This window comes from Schistocerca gregaria, chromosome 2 (genome assembly GCF_023897955.1).
Source record: "Schistocerca gregaria isolate iqSchGreg1 chromosome 2, iqSchGreg1.2, whole genome shotgun sequence".
Classification (NCBI taxonomy): domain Eukaryota; kingdom Metazoa; phylum Arthropoda; class Insecta; order Orthoptera; family Acrididae; genus Schistocerca; species Schistocerca gregaria.
The window spans coordinates 768951774-768972540 of NC_064921.1; the positions used below are offsets into that span (position 1 = coordinate 768951774).

Genomic DNA, 20767 nt, shown 5'->3' on the forward strand with positions numbered 1-20767 from the left:
GGGAGGACGACGGTTCAAACCCGATCCGTCCATCCGGCTTAAGGTTTTCCTCGATTTCCCTAAATCGCTCGTGAAAAATAAAGGGATGGTACCTTTGAAAGGACACGCCAATTTCCTTCCGCAGTCTTGAAACATTCCGAACTTGTGCTCCGTCTATAATGACATAATGTTGACGGGATGTTAAAGTCGAATCTTTCCCTCCTTACTTCCTTCAAACAATGGGCACGACGTTACGATACAGTCAAGCTCCACGACTGCAACGAATTGCTTTTTGATCTAGATCCAAACCAAAACTATGTTTTATTCCAGAGCCGGCCGGAGTGGCCGTGCGGTTCTAGGCGCTACAGTCTGGAGCCGAGCGACCGCTACGGTCGCAGGTTCGAATCCTGCCTCGGGCATGGATGTGTGTGATGTCCTTAGGTTAGTTACGTTTAATGTGTTATAAGTTCTAGGCGACTGATGACCCCAGACGTTAAGTCGCGTAGTGCTCAGATCCATTTTTTTATTCCAGAGTACAGATGAAGTTTGAAATAAACGAAGGAAAATAAGTTTAACGCCAATGCATTCTCGCCGCATCAGCTGCTTAATGGCCTCTATTGATTGTAAAACTGCGTTTCCTGTGTGTCTTTGCGTGGGGGCGTCAATATTATGTGCAGCATAATCATGGGTGTAGCTTACGGTGTTCAGCATGCCCACCCAGTTTTGCAGTGGATCGGTCAGATACTTTTGTGTGGAGCTCTTTTTTTATGACGATGAATGTATTATTCTCGGTGTAGCGCAGGATCTAAGTTTGGCACCAACTTACGTTTTTCGGATTCCATTGGCATTGTATTCATGCCTTTTGAGTTTTAATTTCAAGTATTGCATACATTCCAGTTATTTTATAACATAAATATTATTCACTTTGAACATGTCCTAAAAGTTTGTGAGTCAGATCAGTTTTTTTTAAGTTTGGTATTCTCGTCTTATTTTGTCCCAGAACAATGCGTTGACCACGAAAATAAACTTTGTTTTCATAAAATCTGAGCTCAGAACTCAGGAAGATAACGCACTGTTACTCATCAGTCTATACAACCATTTTTCACTGCTTCAGGATGGTTGTAAATTGCTGTTGTTAGAAAATGTTTCTTACCCTTAAAAAATGTTATACTGACAATGCAGCGCTTCACTACAATGCACGAAAAGCTCTTGGATCTACACTCAGAGAATTTGAAGTGGAGCTGTGAGGAGTGGGGTGGCAAAGGAGTTGGTGAGTTTGTATACTGTGAAGTACACATCCTTCTCTATAGAACTGGTACCTCTCCAAGCAGTGTCACTCTTATTCCTGCTACAGGACCGAATCTATGCGTGTATTTCCTTAACATAGTTTTCAAATACTGTAACAACTGAATATAAACACTGTTAGGTCACATTATGCTACGCATAATACTGTTGCCGCTATACAAAGACACACAGGCAATGCCCTTTTCCAGTCAACAAATACCATTAAGCACTGATGTGGAGAGAAGTGCATTGATGTAAAATATTCTTTCCTTTGTTCATTTAAAACATCGTCTGTGGTCTCGAATAAAAATAATTTTGGTTTGGTTCTAGATCATAAAGCAGTTCTTTGCAAACGCTATGTAAGTCTGAATAAAACGAAATGCATATGGTAATATAAACACCCATTTGTAGTAGCTGGAAGGACTGATTTGAAATACTTTATGAAATTACGCTGTTGCATGCGTGATAACTTGTAGGTGAACATCTTTGGGTGAGAAGAGCTAAGGATAAGATAGTGGGCTTCTGCGGGTATTTGGGAGGAGTACAGTTCAAACCACCGTATCATGGTGACAAAGGTTTTCCTTGACTAAGTCAACCTGGTCAAATGTTTAGATGTTTCCTACATAAGGCACGGTTGTTCCATTCACCTGTCGTACCCCAAATGAGCCAGAACTTCGTCTCTAGCTAATCCACGTTCGATGAAACATGCATCCCTAACCTTACTTCCCACATTTTTTTACCTTTATCGGCATTACAATACCATCGTTTGAACTTCATCAAGAGGATATCATAAATCTGTGAAAAAAGCCCTCTTCAGCTCTAATTCCAAATAAAATTAGCTATTCACCCATGCATATTGCCAAAACGAATGAGCAAATTTGATTACAATGTTACCGAAGAGAACTTTCCGATGCTTACCATATGTTCCTGTAACACTAGCTCAGGCAGTGGGACTTAACAAACTATATACATACGGAGATGTGAAACACATAATCGGAAAGTAGAAAATAAAATAGGAATCTGACAGACTCAGTGAAAAAGAGTTACCTAAACCATAATAAATTATTTTTCAGAAAATAAATGGAAATACAAAGTGAGTTTGAGTCTACACAACTTATTAGTGCGTTTACGATCTCTTGATCCCTTGATCTCTTGATCTTGATCAGATCTTGCACTTAACTGAAGAATGCTTTGCCGCATCATAGAATCCATTGAATTACACTGAACATTTTATAAACGTCATCGTATCAGCTACACATGGTTTGTCTAGTCTTATGATGATCATTACTGCCTTCTTCCGTCAAATTAATACGTGCGTTTGCTAAAAACCGACTTCTAACACACAAATTCTGTATATCACTGCTTTAACACTCGGTATAAGCCTTATCTGAGAAAAAAATTGATCGTCTTCTGAAATTCTGTATCATTCGAATTTCTTTCTTTCAAATATTAAGTTTAATACATGCATAGCCATTGTATAAAACCGAGGTATAAGGTGCTGAGAAGCTTGCTTCATATTCACTATCATACGTCCACACTCGATTTTTCCGTGGTTTCTCTGTATCGCGTCAGTAGAATACTAAACTGACTCCTTCAGAAAGGCTGCAGCCGAATTCCTTTTTCTTCATTGTCCAGGTAAGCTAATTTTACGAATCTAATGATCTCAACATCGACGAGGTGTTAAAGTCTAGTCTTTCTTCCATTTTATGGATGTCACAGCAACGTAAATCTGTTGCTGATACGAGGAGTAAATCTATGCTTCGCAATGTTTGCATCATTCCGGAGTGTAGTTCGGAATTTCCAACACAAAGAAAACAGTTTGCAGTATGTAATAAACTTGGTGTCAGGTATTACAGACATGAAGTATTTAAATGCTGAGCACATACAGGCTAATTAATGCTGTTTACTACATTACGAACCATTATTCCGCTTAACACGCAATCTTCTTGGAACGACGAGTCTAGGAAAGATAGCTAACGGTACGTGAAGCAAATAATCCCCGAAGATGTAGATCTGTGAGTTTGCAGTCGTAAAATATGAAGCCATCTCCGTTGCGAAGACTAAAGGCTCTACGAATGAAATATAAATTGTGATTATCAGTTCAATTTCAACTACAACAAAATGGCTCTGAGCACTATGGGACTTAACATCTATGGTCATCAGTCCCCTAGAACTTAGAACTAGTTAAACCTAACTAACCTAGGGACATCACACACATCCATGTCCGAGGCAGGATTCGAACCTGCGACCGTAGCAGTCGCGCGGCTCCGGACTGAGCGCCTAGAACTCAATTTCAACATATTTGTAGGAATATATTTCTAAACTACTCTCATCGTAGTTCTAAACGAGACTCTGGTGATGACGAAGTTTCTACTTTTTATGTTTAATCGCTTACAATAACTTTTACGGCGATAACAGTCAATGTAACCACAAAGTTTCAGATCGAAGTGAAAAAATTACTTTTAGAATGGTGAACTAAATCTGTAATGCAGTAGCTTAGCTAATCCTTTGTGAGAGTAAAACTTTTTTATATATAGAGAATGAAATCGTGATTTTTGCCTTCCGTAAGTATGGTTTCTTTTCCAGTCTATAATCAAGTCCAATTTTAGCCAGATACCAGCGAACTGTGTTTGAAGCGGAAGAGTAACCAATTGGCAGTATTGGGCAGAGTTTTTCAAGTTCTAGTATTTGTGTAACAACTAAGGAAAATATCTTAGAAAGCTTGGTCGGAACCATGAGAGTGGTATTGTACACATACATCCATACTCCACAAACCACTATGAAACTCACTGCACAGGGTACGTCGATTTGTACCAGTAATTAGGGTTTTTTTTTCTCGTTCCGTTTACGTATGGAGCACGGGAAGGAGGATTGTGTAAACGTCTCTGCGCGCGTTGTAATTATTCTAATCTTGTCTTCGTGATCCCTTTGGGAAATATACGTAGAGGGCTGTAGTATCTTCCTAGATTCATCCCTAAAAGTTGGTTCTAGAAACTTCGAAAATAGGCATTCATGGGATAGTCTGTCCCTATCTTCAAGTATCGGTCAGCTTAGTTCGTTCGGCATCTGCTTGACACTCTCCCATGGGTCAAACAAACCTGACCAGTCGCACTGTCTTTCTGTGTAAGCATTCGATACCACCTGTTAGTCTTACGTGATACGAGTCAGACATGCCTGATCACTGTTCTAGAATAGGGTCTCAAGATTGATTTGTAAACAATATCCTTTGTAGACTGATTGCGTTTCCTTAGTATTCTACTTACCAATGAAGCGCAGTCTGCCACCTTATTTACCTACGACTGAGCCTTTGTGATTTTTTTCGTTTCATACCCCTGCAAATTACTGAACCAGATATTTGTATGAGTTGAGTAATTCAACTGTGACTTATTAATGTTATACTTAATCAGAGATACTACATTTTGTGATTTTGTGAAGTGTACAGTTTTACCCTTCGGACCTTTAATGCAAGCTGCCAATCTTTGAACCACTTTGAAATCTTATATCTGACTGAATAATTTTGCAGCTTTTTTCAGGCAGTATTCATTTATAAATAACTGCGTCATCTATGAAAAGTCTTCGGTTACTGTTAATATTGTCTAAAACGTCTTAATATACAACATGAACAGCAAGGCTCCCATCATACTTCCATGGGCATACCAGAAGTTATTGTGACATCTATCGGTGACTCGTCGTTCGAAGGAAGTTCCTGTGTCTTTCTCAGCAGAAATTCCTAAATCTTGTTAATAATTTCGCATGCAACCCTGTATGATCCTACTTTCGATAATAAGCGTATGGATGATACTGAGTCAAATGCCTTTCGGCAATCAAGAAATAGTGAATGGAAATGTATATTTGTGGCAACCCTGCACGAATCAAACTTTTGTATGAGTGATATGTGTTCGTGTAAGAGGTTTTAATGTGTATCAAAATGTATAATCATTGAAATGCTCTACATATACCGAAGTGCACCTATCTAAGGTACGTGTTAGTCGAAAACCCCTCTGTGAGTGTGCTACCTGTGAACGCAAATGACCACAACCTTGACACTGAAGGTGATCCGTGACATGTATTTAGATAGCTAATTTATAGCTAATATAGCGAACTGGATGATGCAGTCACTGGAGGGACGAACTAAGCTGAAATGTTTGCTCTGTTATCCAAGTTTAGATCCTCTTCAATCATTATCGATGAATGATTCTTCATACTTTATCTTCTCCCCATTCAAGAAAACCACTGCCAATTTCTTCTTTAACATGTGTTCCTTCTCTTTCTTTGCAGCATCTCACCCGGATGACAAACATTTTCGTGCGCAGTTTCACTCTTCCAGAAACGACAACTTTATATGGTCACTGAATGTACCTTCTGGTTTTGGCTACACCTGAGTTTCCAGTCACCCTTGTGCCAATGTTATCGCTACGCGCGAACCTCCAGCGTCACACGTGAACGTTATGGCCTTTATCTGTCGCCGCAGTTTTATCAGCAACGCACCGCTGTTTTGCATACTTCCACACCCCTTTTCCAGTGTCTCGTTGTCGTATCATCTTCACGACAGAGATACTCTGGCCTTCGTTTCGTATCAGCTGGAACTGCAGTTTCCTCTTACATGCTATCACGTCTTCGATAAATCGTCATTTATTTCTTCGACTGAATACTCATGGCAACGTTCTCGATTAAAAGACCTTGTTCGGTAGCTTGGCATTAACGTGTCTTTCTACGCATCAAGGCTAACCGGCACACGAGGACACGCCCGTATTGGACGACAGTGTTACACTTTGAGACAGGGTGGGGATGACTTGGTACACAGACACTGGCAAAACTGTCGTCTGATTGACCTTATGCTACACTTCTTCGCAATTGTGTCAGCGCCGAGTCTGATGGTAACGAAAGCTCTGACGCTCATACCGGTTATGACTGCTGAATCATCGTGGGCAAGCGGTAGGATCACTGTTGCTGAGCTCTGTACTAACGATGTGCCACGTGACCTCGATTCTAAACTTGTGTTTCGTGCAGATGAGGTATCAAAGTAGTGTCAGACGCCTGAGGGAATATATTGTTTCCACAACGACAAAATTTCATCTCGGTTTAGAGTCTGAAACCTTCAAATTACAGCCGGCCGCGGTGGTCTAGCGGTTCTAGGCGCTCAGTCCGGAACCGCGCGACTGCTACGGTCGCAGCTTCGAATCCTGCCTCTGGCATGGATGTGTGTGATGTCCTTAGGTTAGTTAGGTTTAAGTAATTCCAAGTTCTAGGGGACTGATGACCTCAGCAGTTAAGTCCCATAGTGCTCAGAGCCATTTGAACCTTTTTTTTCAGATTACTAAGTCGTGTAATGTTACAACAGTAAAAAGGATCAAGCATGTAACAACAGGATAATTTTCACAATCGGCACAACTAACATCAGAGAGAAATCTGGAAATGCTAAGATGAAATTTGTGATTTAGGCTGATCTTGTTGGGTTCGTTGAATGTACAGCCTCAGGCACACACTGAGGACTTGCACTGCACTGGAAACTGTCCCTAATACAATTTGCCTATTATTCCTTCTTGAATAGAAACCCACGAATGCGCGTCGGTTGGGTGAGTTTATGTGAAGAAATTAATGAATTGTTCAATCGTCTGAAACGACAAAAGCTCGAAGACCGACTAGCAGAAATGTACCTACAGAGTTGCAAGAAAGTGATTACCTTCGTGGACTGTTATAGGGTTTGCTCTACACTGCTCTAATGACATTAGCTAGAACAAGTCGAAATAGAACGAGAAATGTCTTCGTGAACTGAATGAAGCATGAATAATACAAAAGTTTTAAGAGTGTAAGATAGTACCTGGCATGCGCGTCATAGTGTTCTCAAATTATACGAGTAATATTCTTTGCAGTTGCGATCACGTGATCCTGCTAGAAACGCTTAGTGTTCACAAATCAGCTTGTACCCACTAAAAACGTGAATTTATATTATGCAAATGATATTTTTCTTATGAAGTGGTTTATTCACTTAGCGTTTCAGTGACCACGTATAGTTCATTATTTTTTTAGAAGTAGTTACCTTTGATCACAAATATATTCTCGATTCAATGTTCGGCTGTATATCTGCGAGTTTATCTAATACAGCCAGTACTGCACCCTACATTTTTTATTAATACCAATTTTGATAAAATGGGCAGTAATTCCGAACTAACCTGTATAGACTTATAAACAACTTGGATGTTGCTCCGAACATTTCAGTAGCATGACATTCAAATATTTCTTAAAGTAACCATTGATTTAGTTTTGGTCTTTTGATTTTTGTTGACGTTTGTGTTGCACCTGTTTCAGTTCGACAGGAATAATATGTAGAAACGACTTGTTCTTTACTAGTGACAAATTTTCCCAAACGAAATGCCATACCTCTTTTCCTAAGGAGCTTAGCTTGTGATGCATGTGTTACCGAAATAGCAGAAATTTATTTCTTCCTAGAAAACCTTTAAAAATAGTACGGTGATCCAGCACTTAACTACACGTAGCCACAGTAATCTAAGACTTCATTATGCACAACGTTTTTATGCAGCACACAGTAACGATTTCAGTCGTAGACGCGGACCTCCTCGATAAATACTCCCACTTTGCTCGCAGAAAACTGTTATATCAAAATTTATTTTTTATTTTTATTTTCATTATATTTTTAGCGTGAACCTACCTGGGTATATTTTCACAGTAAACAAAGTAAACTAACTAATTACCTACATCTTTCACACACTTATGTCGCTGCCAAATCAGCGAAAACTAGTACTGTTTCTGATAGCAGCCCTGTGGCTGCAGTCTCTGAGGCGTTTAGTTAGAGAACAGCGAAACTTAGATTTTATCAGTGTCTCGACATGAGACTTCCTGTGAGCAAAATAAGCACTGTGGTTTTTTGTCTGAGTAAAATTAGAGGTCTCCTCGCAACAGGCGAAGTAGCTGAATTTAAAGATAGACGGTTCCGGTCCGGTCGATATTTTGCTGTGTTCAATGTACTCTTGGTTTAAGGATATCCTATTAGCTGTGGCCAGAATGTCGGTAAATATGTGCATAATTAAAATTGTGTGAAAAAGCCAACTGCATTCTGCTGATTTTCGGGGTAGGGCGTATACAGCTCCTTTTTTTCTTTTTTTTTTTTTGTGTGTAACGGTTGAATAGAGGATAAACGGGAATTCCTCGAGACGGACGAGGGTGTGGAGGTTCAGACTAGCACCACGTCACAATGAGCTTTCTGGTTTTCCCCCTTCTGTGTGTGGAAGGCCCAGCAACGGTCAACTCCTCGTAAGAGCTTGGGACTAGGGGATGAGACGCAGGTGGTGCGTGACAAATACAGCGGGAACTCCAACGGGAAACAGTTACACTTCACACAATGAGTCCAGTCGGCGCGACCTAGTATAAACAAGTAGTCGCATAGTTCTACACCTACATCTGCATGATACTTCTAATGGTGTGTGACACTCCCTTCACTGTTGCACTCGCGGATGGCGCGTTGGGAGAATGATTGTCGGTAAGCGTCTGTATTAGCTCTAATTAATCAGATTTTCTCGTCTTGTCCATTTTGCGAGTTGTATGTGGGAGGAAGTAATATGTTATCCGACTCTTCCCAGAAGGTGCTTTCTTACAATTTCAGCAGTAATCCTCTCCGTGATGCACAACGCTTCTCTTGTCGCGTCTACCTCTCTAGTTTGTTGAGTATCTCTATAACAATCTCGCGCTGACTAAACAATCTTGGCATGTTATGGTAATTTTATGCTTCTGAAGAAGGCTAGATTAATCTAGCCGAAACCTCGGCAAAGACCAAAAAATTTTTTTAACTGAGGCGGATTTTTCAATATATTAGTCTATCACTGTTGCTGACGGGACTGCAATATGAGAAAAATTCTGATGAGAGGGTTTTTTTTCTTTGTTTTTTTGTTGTAAAGACAGCCCACTGGTTGCAATGGATTTTATAGTCGAATTGACCATGGTTTCGACTCCTAAACTAAGGAAGTCTTCATCAGACTGATGATGAAGAATCCTTAGTTTAGGAGTCGAAACCATGGTCAATTTGACGATAAAATCCATTGCAACCAGTGGTCTGTCTTTACTACAAAAAATACTTTCACGGTTGCGTCACACAGCTATGTTTAAAGTTGAAAATTCCTGGCTGATTAAAAGTGTGTGCCGGACCGAGACTCGAACTCGGGACCTTTGCTTTTCGCGGGCAAGTAATCTACCGATTGAGCTACCCAAGCACGGCTCACACCCCCTCCTCACAGCTTTAACTGCGCAAGAAAGGCAATGGTCCCGAGTTCGAGTCTCGGTCCGGCACACAGTTTTAATCTGCCAGGAAGTTTCATATCAGCGCACACTCCGCTGTAGAGTGAAAATTTCATTCTAGATGTTTAAAGTTGTTTTATGAGAGAGTTTCCAAGTATCAAAATACGTGACATATATGGTTTTTTCTTTTAACCTCATTGGCTTACAAGATCCAATTCTTTGCACCGCCAAGTGACCATAGACCTCAGTATATGACATAACTTTCAACTTGATACGTCGTCGCGTTCCTGAGAAAAAGTGTTTTTAACGTGAGGCCAAACAGCCAGACGGACAGATGGACAAGAGAGCGATCCTATGAGGTTTCGTTTTTACCGACTGAGATACGGAACACTAACAAACAGAAATTAATGAATGGAGCAGAGCCGTTTCGGTATCTTACGTATGATCTGTCGTATCTAACTGAGAGTTTCTATAATTATCGGTAGGCATTGAGCTATGGTAGTCAGCGTTTCAATATGTTTGCTAGTACACAGAAGTGTAACTAATTCGACGTTCAGTTCCTACGAAATTGTGCTGCTCAGATTCACCAAATGCTCTTACGCCGACCATCATACACTCTGTCCATATAATTAATAACTTGCACCCACAGCTGCGAGGGACTTTACGATACAGACTGGAGGCAAATGTAATAAGCCTCCACTTACATTGGGTATAGAGGATCTTCGGTAGTCCTAATTGGATTCTTCCAACCTGTACTTCTGAACTGGGAGATTGTTTAAAAATCCTACATAAATCGGCTATTGGAGACGGGGTTGTAGTAAGACGAATTTAATTCATTCTGATTTTCTAGTCTTCAACATTTATTCTTATTTATCGTTACCAAGTGTTCAGTAAGTACAACAGTAGAACTCCGGAAGATAGTTTCGTAATTGTACAGTTGATTTATTGCTGAAAATTAGACTACGGAAGAGAGTAGAAATTGTTGCCGGTTTTAAAACGACAGATTCACTAGCAGAGAGCAACCCATGTTGATAATAATGAACAGGAGCAAGCTGCTGTTCGTATTTTCGGTAAAAAATCTGTTTTCACGCAGCACCGTCTGTAACTGTAAATTCTCGGTAAGATAGCATTCCATTAACACCATCAAATCCTCTTATTTTGAGGCATCACACCATAATCTATTGACTTCGTTTTCTAAATTTTCTGCTTTGAGATCGTCGTGAAAAAAGAAGGAACTCGAAATTAACGTAATGAAACACAAGACTTACATTAGTTTGTTCCTCTGTCCAACACTCAGCGCAAATGTTCGCTTTGTATTTTCACGGACCATAGCTCAACACGAAACATAAAGCTCTTGGGGCGCGTTGGCAGAATGGCAAATTCAGAACTCAGAAATCAGAACTTGCATATGGATGCATCAGGCAGAGGCCGAGAAATGCTCACGCAGCCTCATTTGCGCTTATACTATCTGTACATCTACACGATTAAAAACTAATTCATAGTTAAGTATACGGCAGAGTGCCCATAAAACCACTTTCACGACCTTTTTATACCGTTTCACTTGCGAAACAAAAACACCTAAAACCTTGTATGCGAAGCCTCATTTCTCTCGTTTTGTTACTATGGTCGTTTCTCCCTATGTAGGTAGGAGTCAACAAAATATTTCCGCATTCGGTAGAGAAAGTTGGTGACTGACGTTTCGTGGAAAGAACTTGTCAGAAGCTAAACATCTTTGCCCTGAATGACAGTTATCACCGACTAGAGGGGAAAAAATGGAGAAGTGATTTCTGTAGGATGGAGGAAAATCGACTACCCAGACTGGCTATATCCTACAAATCAAGCGGCAGGAGAAACGTCGGTCGACCGAGGAAGAGATGGAAGGAGGCCGGAACGGGTCAAAAGCCCAACTTCGAAAGAAAGAGGAAGAAGATTTCGCTGCAAAGGAAAACGCTTTTGTTTTGACAATTGCCACCCTAATCTATGTATCATATCCGTGATACTAGCTCCCCTATTTCGAGATAAAACAAAGCGAAAGCTCTCGATGCCCTTCGTGAATCATAACTGGTAAGGATCCCAAACCGCACAGCAATACTCCACAAAAGGGAGGACAAACTTCGTGCACACAGTGTAAGCGCAGACCTATGCCACAGCCCACTATCCAGCTATAGCCGGTATGTGTCACCTTCACTTCTCCGTATTTTATCGTGTAAACAAATCTTTAAAATGTGCCTAAAAATGCACCTTTGTGGCTAGAAATGCAGCATTGCTACTTACGTATACAGCTCAGTCGTTGGCAGCCTGGCGCACTCGAATGTAGTGGTGTGGACATGTTGGGAATGTGGGTCTCACGGGGAGCGTGCAAGGGATAAGTCCCTGCAGTCGCGCTGTCCTCTGTGCCCTCGGTGGCTCAGATGGACACAGCATCTGCCATGTAAGCAGGAGATCCCGGGTTCGAGTCCCGGTCGGGGCACACATTTTCAACATGTCCCTAATGAAGTACATCAACGCTTGTTTGCAGCTAGGGTGTCCATTTAATTATCATTTAATTCAAAGACGTCAAACTTCCTGGCAGATTAAAACTGTGTGTCGGACCGAGACTCGAACTCGGGACCTTTGCCTTTCGCCGGCAAGTGCTCTAGGAGCACGGTAGAAAGGTAGGAGACGAGGTACTGGTTGAATTGAAGCTGTGAGGACGGGTCGTGAGTCGTGCTTGGGTAGCTCAGATGGTAGAGCACTTGCCTGCGAATGGCAAAGGTCCCGAGTTCGAGTCTCGGTCCGACACACGGTTTTAATCTGCCAGGGAGTTTCAGATCAGCTCACACTCCGCTGCAAAGTGAAAATCTCATTCAGCGAAAGACGTGTTTAAAACACTGCGACTCGTATTCGAAAGGAGTGGACTCGAACCATATTTAGATTTTCCCTGGTTTCCCATCATATGAAACAAATGGGGGTATGTTCCCTATGACAAGCACGTGGCCTCTCACTTTCCGTTTGTCCTAACTGAGCTACTACTTTCCCTCTAGTGACCTCGTCATCGATTGCAATTTTATCTTTCGTCCTGTCTGAGACTGGCATAATCGTATACAGTAAGAAAATGCTTGAAAAGATTGTCTGGAAGATATTCGTTACCATTACGCTCATGCTTTTGTTATTCCTGTTTAAGAGTGTTTTTGACCTTATATTACAGGAATTATAATTCCTAACGTTGCTCAGGGATTAACTCCCCACAATTCTTAAGAAATTCGTTTCTTATAAATTTTTTCGATGCTATGTAACTCCATTTTTATGGTCGCAGTGTATCTTCTTATAATGCAGCATTCAGAGTCTGAGAAACAAACAGCTTTTTGCTCCCCGATAACGGGAGATTATATGTGATTTTCGTTTAAGTAACGTGGTTAATGCTGTATTTTTAATTGTCTTCGCTATAGAAAGACAATAAACACTACAGTACCTCAAATTTTTACTTGTTTGCTTGTCATCATAGTAGTATGCTTCTACGAAAGAATAGCAGAATATCTAAATTGTCAAATACTATTTAAACGCAACATATATCTGTGTTGTGTCCATAGTGAAATGGTTACCTTTGCTACCGCACGCGACAGTTCTGAGTTCGCTCACGGTAATGGAGAAATTTTTCTGTTGCTTGAAACTTGCAAGTCACGAATTACAAATGAAGACATTGTATTACACCTCTTTGTTTCTAGATTACTGCACCACATTAATACAAATACAACAGTTTTCACATTATTCAAAGTTTTCTCGAAAAGTCATAGTACATTAAAATAAATTTATAAGACCCACAAAAAAGTTAGTCAGCGCCCTTACCGCAGTGGTAACAGCGGTTCCTGTTAGAATACCTATGGTAAAAGCTGTCGGGCTTAGCTAGGTCACCGTCGGGGTCTACAGCGTGCTGTTGGCAAGAGGGGTGCACTCAGCATTTGTGAGGCCAAATGAGGAGCTACCTGGTGGAGAAATAACGGCACCACTCACGAAAACTGTCAAAGGTCAGGAGAGGATTGTGCTGACCACATTCGTATCCGCATCCGGTGACGCCTCAGGGCTGAGGGTGACACGGCGGCCGGTCGGTGCCGTTGGACCTTCAAGGCCTGTTTGGGTGGCGTTTGTTTTTTTTTTTATAACAAGGTTAAGAAAGAAGATGTTCACTATATTAAGACTACTTGTGAAATTGTAACGTTTATTATGAACCCTTATTTATCAAGCTTTTTGTCGGAATGTAACGTATGTAGGACTGTCATTTTGTGAAACATCATTGTTGTTGTTGTGGTCTTCAGTCCTGAGACTGGTTTGATGCAGCTCTCCATGCTACTCTATCCTGTGCAAGCTTCTTCATCTCCCAGTACCTACTGCAGCCTACATCCTTTTGAATCTGCTTAGTGTATTCATCTCTTGGTCCCCCTCTAAGATTTTTACCCTCGACGCTGCCCTACAGTACTAAATTGGTGATCCCTTGATGCCTCAAAATATGTCCTACCAACCGATCCCTTCTTTTAGTCACGTTGTGCCACAAATTCCTCTTCTCCCCAATTCTATTCAATACCTCCTCATTAGTTACGTGATCTACCCATCTAATCTTCAGCATTCTTCTGTTTCGAAAGCTTCTATTCTCTTCCTGTTTAAACTATTTATCGACCAGGTTTCACTTCTATAAATGGCCACACTCCATACAAATACTTTCAGAAACGACTTCCTGACACTTAAATCCATACTCAATGTTAACAAATTTCTCTTCTTCAGAAACGCTTTCCTTGCCATTGCCAGCCTACATTTTATATCCTCTCTACTTCGACCATCATCAGTTATTTGACTCCCCAAATAGCAAAACTCCTTTACTACTTTAAGTGTCTCACTCCCTAATCTAATTCCCTCAGCATCACTCGACTTAATTCGACTACATTCCATTATCCTAGTTTTGCTTTTGTTGATGTTCATCTTATACCCTCCTTTCAAGGCACTGTCCATTCCGTTCAGCTGCTCTTCCAAGTCCTTTGCTGTCCCTGACAAAATTGAAATGTCATCGGCGAACCTCAAAGTTTTTATTTCTTCTCCATGGATTTTAATGCCTACTCCGAACTTTTCTTTTGTTTCCTTTACTGCTTGCTCAATATACAGATTGAATAGCATCGGGGAGAGGCTACAACCTTTTCTCACTCCCTTCCCAATCACTGCTTCCCTTTCATGTCCCTCGATTCTTATAACTGCCATCTGCTTTCTGTAGGTGGCAGTTATAAGAATCGAGGGACATGAAAAGGAAGCAGTGATTGGGAAGGGAGTGAGACAAGGTTGTAGCCTCTCCCCGACGCTATTCAATCTGTATATTGAACAAGCAGTATTATTTGTCTCTATTAAAATACAACTACTGTATTTTATTAAAATACGTGTACTGTTTTTTTAGTTCTTTCCATTCGTCATGTACCATTAGTTTTTGGTTTCCAGTTGATGGATATTTGTTTTTGCTTTCAGTGAAGTAGTCAAATTTACTAAAGACTACGAATTTACTTACCTATACCAGGCGGTATCACCTGGGTGTCAGACGTACGTTCCTCTGCATTTGATTTCATCGACACGCAGTATACTCGAATAGCTGTTTGTGATGGGAAGTGTCAAGCACAAACACATTGAAGTAATGCGATGTAATGAGGCTTTCAACACAGGAAATACTCTCACAATTCAGAGGAGTTTTCATATAAATAAAAATAATTAGGCCATTAATATTAACGAAGTTTTCAATATCTGTGGCAGCCCTGTGATTGTTGCTTCTAGGTTCAAGTTTACATAATAATGTATCGTCTCCGGTCACTGTATGAGCCCCTTAGCGCAAGTGGTGGAACCCACCTTATTCATGATTTGATATATTCAACGGTTTCCGAAGATTGTTAACAAAATTAAGCATTACTTTTTGTATTACTGTTTTCATACCGAGCTAGGTGGCGCAGTGGTTAGCACACTGTACTCGCATACGGGAGGACGACGGTTCAATTCCGTCTCCAGTCATCCTGATTTAGGTTTCCCGTGATTTCCCTAAATCGTTTCAGGCAAATGCCGGGATGGTTCCTTTGAAAAGGGCACGGCCGATTTCCTTCCCCATCCTTCCCTAACCGGAGCTTGCGCTCCGTGTCTAATGACCTCGTTGTCGACGGGACGTTAAACAACACTAACCTAACCTACTGTTTTCATACTTGTTATTAGAATAGTTTATTTTAACTCACATTAACAATTTCAATAAATATTGTCCAGTTATAAATCTGAAAATAAGAACCCAAATGGTTACACTACTTGTGAAGCAAACAGGTAAAGAATTTTATGTACTATAAAAATATACATAGCAGACACCGTTTCCATTCAGAGATCAGTGTCTTCAGCATTGTCGGAAGAAAGTAGCAGCGATGAGCAGACGGAATGAAGGGCAAAAGTTCTTCAATGTCCTTCTCTTTTGTAAGGGTCCATGGTTCTGCACAAAGCTTTCTTTAAAAAGTGTGTGCACATAGTTCCTTTGTTACTGTATCCATTGGATCATTAGTTATAACAGTAGATGTTTTTCTATGGCGTCTTCCTTTTGGTGATTGACTTCAGCAAGTTTTCCACAGACACGAAGTCATTGTTGTCATTACAGGGACATGAAGCGGATTGTTTTCCCTTGACTTGGCAATAATGTTGTACCAGTCACTGGGACAAAATATGTGTTATGTCTCCCAACGGTTCCCCCTCACCATCATTGGGTAGATGGCTACTTTTCAAGAACTTTTGGCCTCTGATTACAGTGTCATTCTATTCACTTACAATTAGTATTGTGGCTGTTTCCCAGTTCCTATTCTGTAGTATGGAAGTTCTGTTCTGTAGTATGTAGTTTGAAAGTGTCCGATACTAGAATTTGTTTTGCGGACGGCTCTCTTGACGCGTTTCGACAAACAGATACCCCTTTCTCGAAATCTCGACATCCATTCAGTTCATCCCAGCAGTACGTGAATCTTACGTAAACATGTAAATTATGTTTGTAATAAGCTACTTGACATGCCAGTGTAGGAAAGGATAGAAATTTTTTAAATCAAACAGAAAGGCATATTTGGCGCTATCAAACTGATTTTTGAGTGTCCGTTCTCATGCACTCCCGAGCTTTTTCAGCCTTACGTAGATGCAATTCGTGCACTTGTTGAAGCTGTGCTTTTTCTTGTTCATCTGTTGACTGCTTGCGTTTATTAGCAAAAGTGTCACCTTATACACAAGTGTCCTTATGACGTTTGTTGTATATGAGCCTAAGCCATTACAGTTCAAAAAGGAAAAATGATGTTCATAATTACACAACCAGAAGGAAAAATGACATTTATTACTCCACATTACGATCGTATTTAGCACGAAAAGGGGTGCACAGTGTTGCAACTAAAAGTTTTAACTTACCCAGTGATATAAAACTGCTGAAGGACAACTAAGTAAAATTTGAAAACAAATTGAAAAAGTTGCTCCTTGACAACATATTCTATCATTGTGGTGGGTAGGAATTACTGACTCACATAAGCATATTTAATAATAATAAATTGAAAAATTATAAATGTTCAGCATGTTGTCACACTTAAAAATTAATTTGCGATGTGAACGTAAAGTGACCCGTTCGACAGCATTATGATTTATCGTGCAAATGACCCATGGAACATGAAACCAACCAACTAGCTAACTCATTAATTTGGAAATGCAAGGTGAACTCGTAGTAAGTTCTACAATAAATATTTTCTTTAATAGGCTCTTTTCCTGGTCTTTGACGTGTTGTTTCTACAAATTATAGAGCAGTCGAATATTCAGATTTTCTGGTAAATATCTTCTGTTTGGGTTGTGACTGATGGGAGGAGAATGATGCTATGTGATCATGTAGTATTAGTACTATTGCTTTGGAGTTTTGTTACCAGAAAATTTCTCATCTCTTTTATCTTCAACTAGAGGCTCTGTTTCTTACGGCTCGGGTCATTCTATCAGCAGAGAGTTTGAATGTTTCCAAGAAATATTTTTTGCATACTGCCGTATTTCACTTCGAAACCAATGGTCACATCGACAATGTGTTGGTGAATGACATGGCGTTTTCTGTTTCATCAGGCCATGTAACAATGCATTTTGTGCAGAGAAAGACTCTGAATGTGATGAAAAGTATTCGTCGCTGGATTCTTTTTCATCCCAAATAACTGGTTTCGCTATGCTGTTTTTTTCCGCTGTAACTAATAATGAATTACACTGAACATAATTCAAACAATAAGACAAGTAAAATCCTATGATTTGGACAGTCAGAAGATCGAACATCCACAGCGAACTGAAAAAAAAACAATAGCAGGCACAATGGTGTAACTCCCAATTACACTACTTCACCTCGCAACAGACAGGTGTCTCCACTTACAGCAGAAACCTAAACGGTTGCTATACATGCTATGAACTGTACCATTTGCGCAGTTCATAGAATGCAACTTGTTCCATAGAAACACTGGAGAACTGCCGGATTTCAGTAACAGCCTGCCACGATATTTCGGCGCAGAGTCTTCTGGCCATCTTCAGGTGAGAGCCACTGTAGTGGAACAATCAGCACGCCGGGAAAGCTTTAAACATCACAGAATGCCACTTGTTGAACAAGATCCCGAGCCTATCACAAAAAAAAAACGATGCAGTTGCACTACTTGGGTTCTAAAGAGTTCATGCATTTATTCAAGGACTTACCCCGTTAGATGCACGGGAGGACACATGCCTCGAACTCCCCTCTAAAAGAATCTCACTTCTTGCCCCGTTTGTTTGAAGAAAAGCAGAACATACAGTGGACACTGACTGGTAGCAAGCGCACGTAAAGTTATTAGTCGTGAAATAAAACCATTTCGTCATTCACCGCGAAACTGGTTGAGGTTAGAACTCCATACTCACTGTGTATACTCTCGTTTACTTTTTCATATTGGCTCAGCCGCTCTGCATCAGTGAACATTACATTTTTACAATCTGTGAACATTCTCTGTGTTGGTAGTCAGCAATTCTCGTAAGGCATTTGTAAAGGCAACAAAGAAGTAATACTTACGAACTAAAGGAAGATAAGTTTATTAACACTGAAAAGTTCGGCCTCGTGGGAAAGGCGTGTGCCTGCAAGACAATATTCAGAAGTATCGGGAAGGCGCGGCGCACTTTGCCAGCGCATACGAATATGGTCATGGGAGGGACACTTAGGGATGATCGACGTCACTGTGTGCCACCTTACCTGTCCATCGGAGAACTGCCAGCACACCGGTGCAGCAACTGGGAAACGTGGCTCGCGTGTGGGCTGCTTCGCAAAGCAGGCGACTTTCTCCCACCGCTACTGCGAGAGCGCGCGGATTGTTGCACAGGAGCCACTGTGCAGAGGGTGGGGATAGGGCGGGAGCGAGTGCGCATGCGCGGATCGGCGACCCGCGAGGCCGGCGGGTGCCGGCGCCGCTGTGTCCAGTGCAGCGCAGCTGCCAGCCGCCAGTAGGGTGCAAGTGCCGAGCCGGGACAGCTGGTCCTCACCTAACGCTGCGTCGCTCTTGTTGCAGATACGGCCAGGAGAGCCCGGTGACGGCCGGCGTCCTTCCTCCGCTCGCAGCCCGTAGCGCCCAGCAGCTGCCGTGGAAAATGACATGGTCCTCGCAGCTCGGAAGGGACTCTCGTGAACTCTGCTGACATCGGAGAGCCTTCTTGTCGCGGCATATCTCTGCGGGCCTTCACGTAACGAGCCGCTTTGTTGTCGCTGTTGCTCCTCAGGCGAAAAGGCAGCCATTTATATTTTTTGTGTTTTGTTAATCATTTTCGGGCAAAAATGAAACAACGGAAGCTGCCACTTTGAAATAGTTCCGGACTCAGAGCCAGTTCTTCCAGTATTTTGTTGCTAGCGAGGGGAAGTGTCTTTTATCCCCAGGCGTAGAGCGCAGAGACAGTTTATTTCGGCTGCACTGCGTTGACGTATCGCGGACTGTTATCTGAGGAGGATAGAGAAACTGGATAGAGACATTCCCGTGCGGGATTTTGTTTGGTTCTTCCAAGTTCCTACCGCGCTCAGAAGCGGCATGACTAAGTACAAGATCCGGAGCGGTGCGGCGCCGTTCGGCCGCTGCGCCGACGACGACCCGGCCGCCGTGGGCAGCCAGGTGACTCTGACGTCTTTCCTGTCGGCGGACGGCGGCGACGAACCTCTACCCTCGCGGACTGCTACGCCCGACGCCGTGCGGCTCGCCGAACTGTCGCCGCCGCCGCTCACCTGTAGCACCTTTAACAACAACAACAACCTCGTAAACAACAACAACAGCATCAGCAACAACAACAACAACGTGCAGCTCAACAACCTCTACAACGGTCCTGCGTGGACGGGTGCGCTCAGCCGTAAGTACCCCACGCATTTCTCCAGCGCACGCGCGTAGCGGCCGACGCTGTACACTGCATGCACAAGAGGCCTGCGGGCGAGTTCTTGTCGAAGGCTTCCGTGTTCTCATTATGGTGGTGGTTTCTGATGTGCATGCCAGAGGTGGTCGGGATTTTGTGAACGGGGTGGCCCTATCGGATGGGCTGCCAGCCGAGTAAACAAAGAATTTACCACAAGTGTAGTTGCCTGTAGGTCGAAGGCAACGAGTTGCAACTTTGGATTAGTTGTCAAATGATATACCGTTAACTCAGTGTCTAGACTCCTACATCCACAGGGTGTTTTGAGAAGTACGTAAAGACAACTTTATTTCCGCCAACTATCTCACTATAAATTCTTCATTGAAATAACTGCTTTCGGCCTTTTACCACAATCTTCAGACCTGTTCAACGTTACCATGTCATTTGGAAGAGTGTAGAATACTCAGTGAACTAATCTACCCAGTGTAAGAAGTAATACGACATTCACAGGCAACATATCTCGTATTTTTTTGGGCGGTGATAAAAGAGATCAATATGGATGGAAAACGCAAAGGCATACTCCCCCCCCCCCCCCCCCCATCCAGTTCCGATATTTTTCGAAGCTGTCATTATTAGAGATGTGTAGTTTTCAGTAAATAAACACATGTTACATCTGTATGTTTGTTCTTTCGGCCATGTAGATATACAGGGTCGTCCATTGATAGTGATAGGGCCAAATATCTCACGAAGTCAGCATCAAACGAAAAAACTACAAAGAACGAAACTCGTCTAGCTTCAGGGGGGAACCCAGATGACGCTATGATTGGCCCGCTAGATGGCGCTGCCACAGGTCAAACGGATATGAACTGCGTTTTTATAAATAGGAACC

At 41.8% G+C, this 20767-nt stretch overlaps 1 protein-coding gene and 1 non-coding gene across 2 annotated transcripts in view; both read left to right on the top strand.

Annotated features, from left to right (window-relative positions):
- LOC126334994 (sodium-independent sulfate anion transporter-like) overlaps nucleotides 1-20767 on the top strand; it is a 696684-nt gene that overhangs the window by 452799 nt on the left and 223118 nt on the right. Inside the window, exon 4 of the mRNA XM_049997810.1 lies at nucleotides 19059-19881. Coding sequence (XP_049853767.1) covers nucleotides 19569-19881 — 313 coding nt within the window. The 5' untranslated portion in view covers nucleotides 19059-19568. The remainder of the gene's footprint in view (nucleotides 1-19058; nucleotides 19882-20767) is intronic.
- Nucleotides 11909-11983, top strand: Trnat-ugu (transfer RNA threonine (anticodon UGU)). Its single transcript has one exon. It is a non-coding gene; the product is annotated as a tRNA-Thr (tRNA).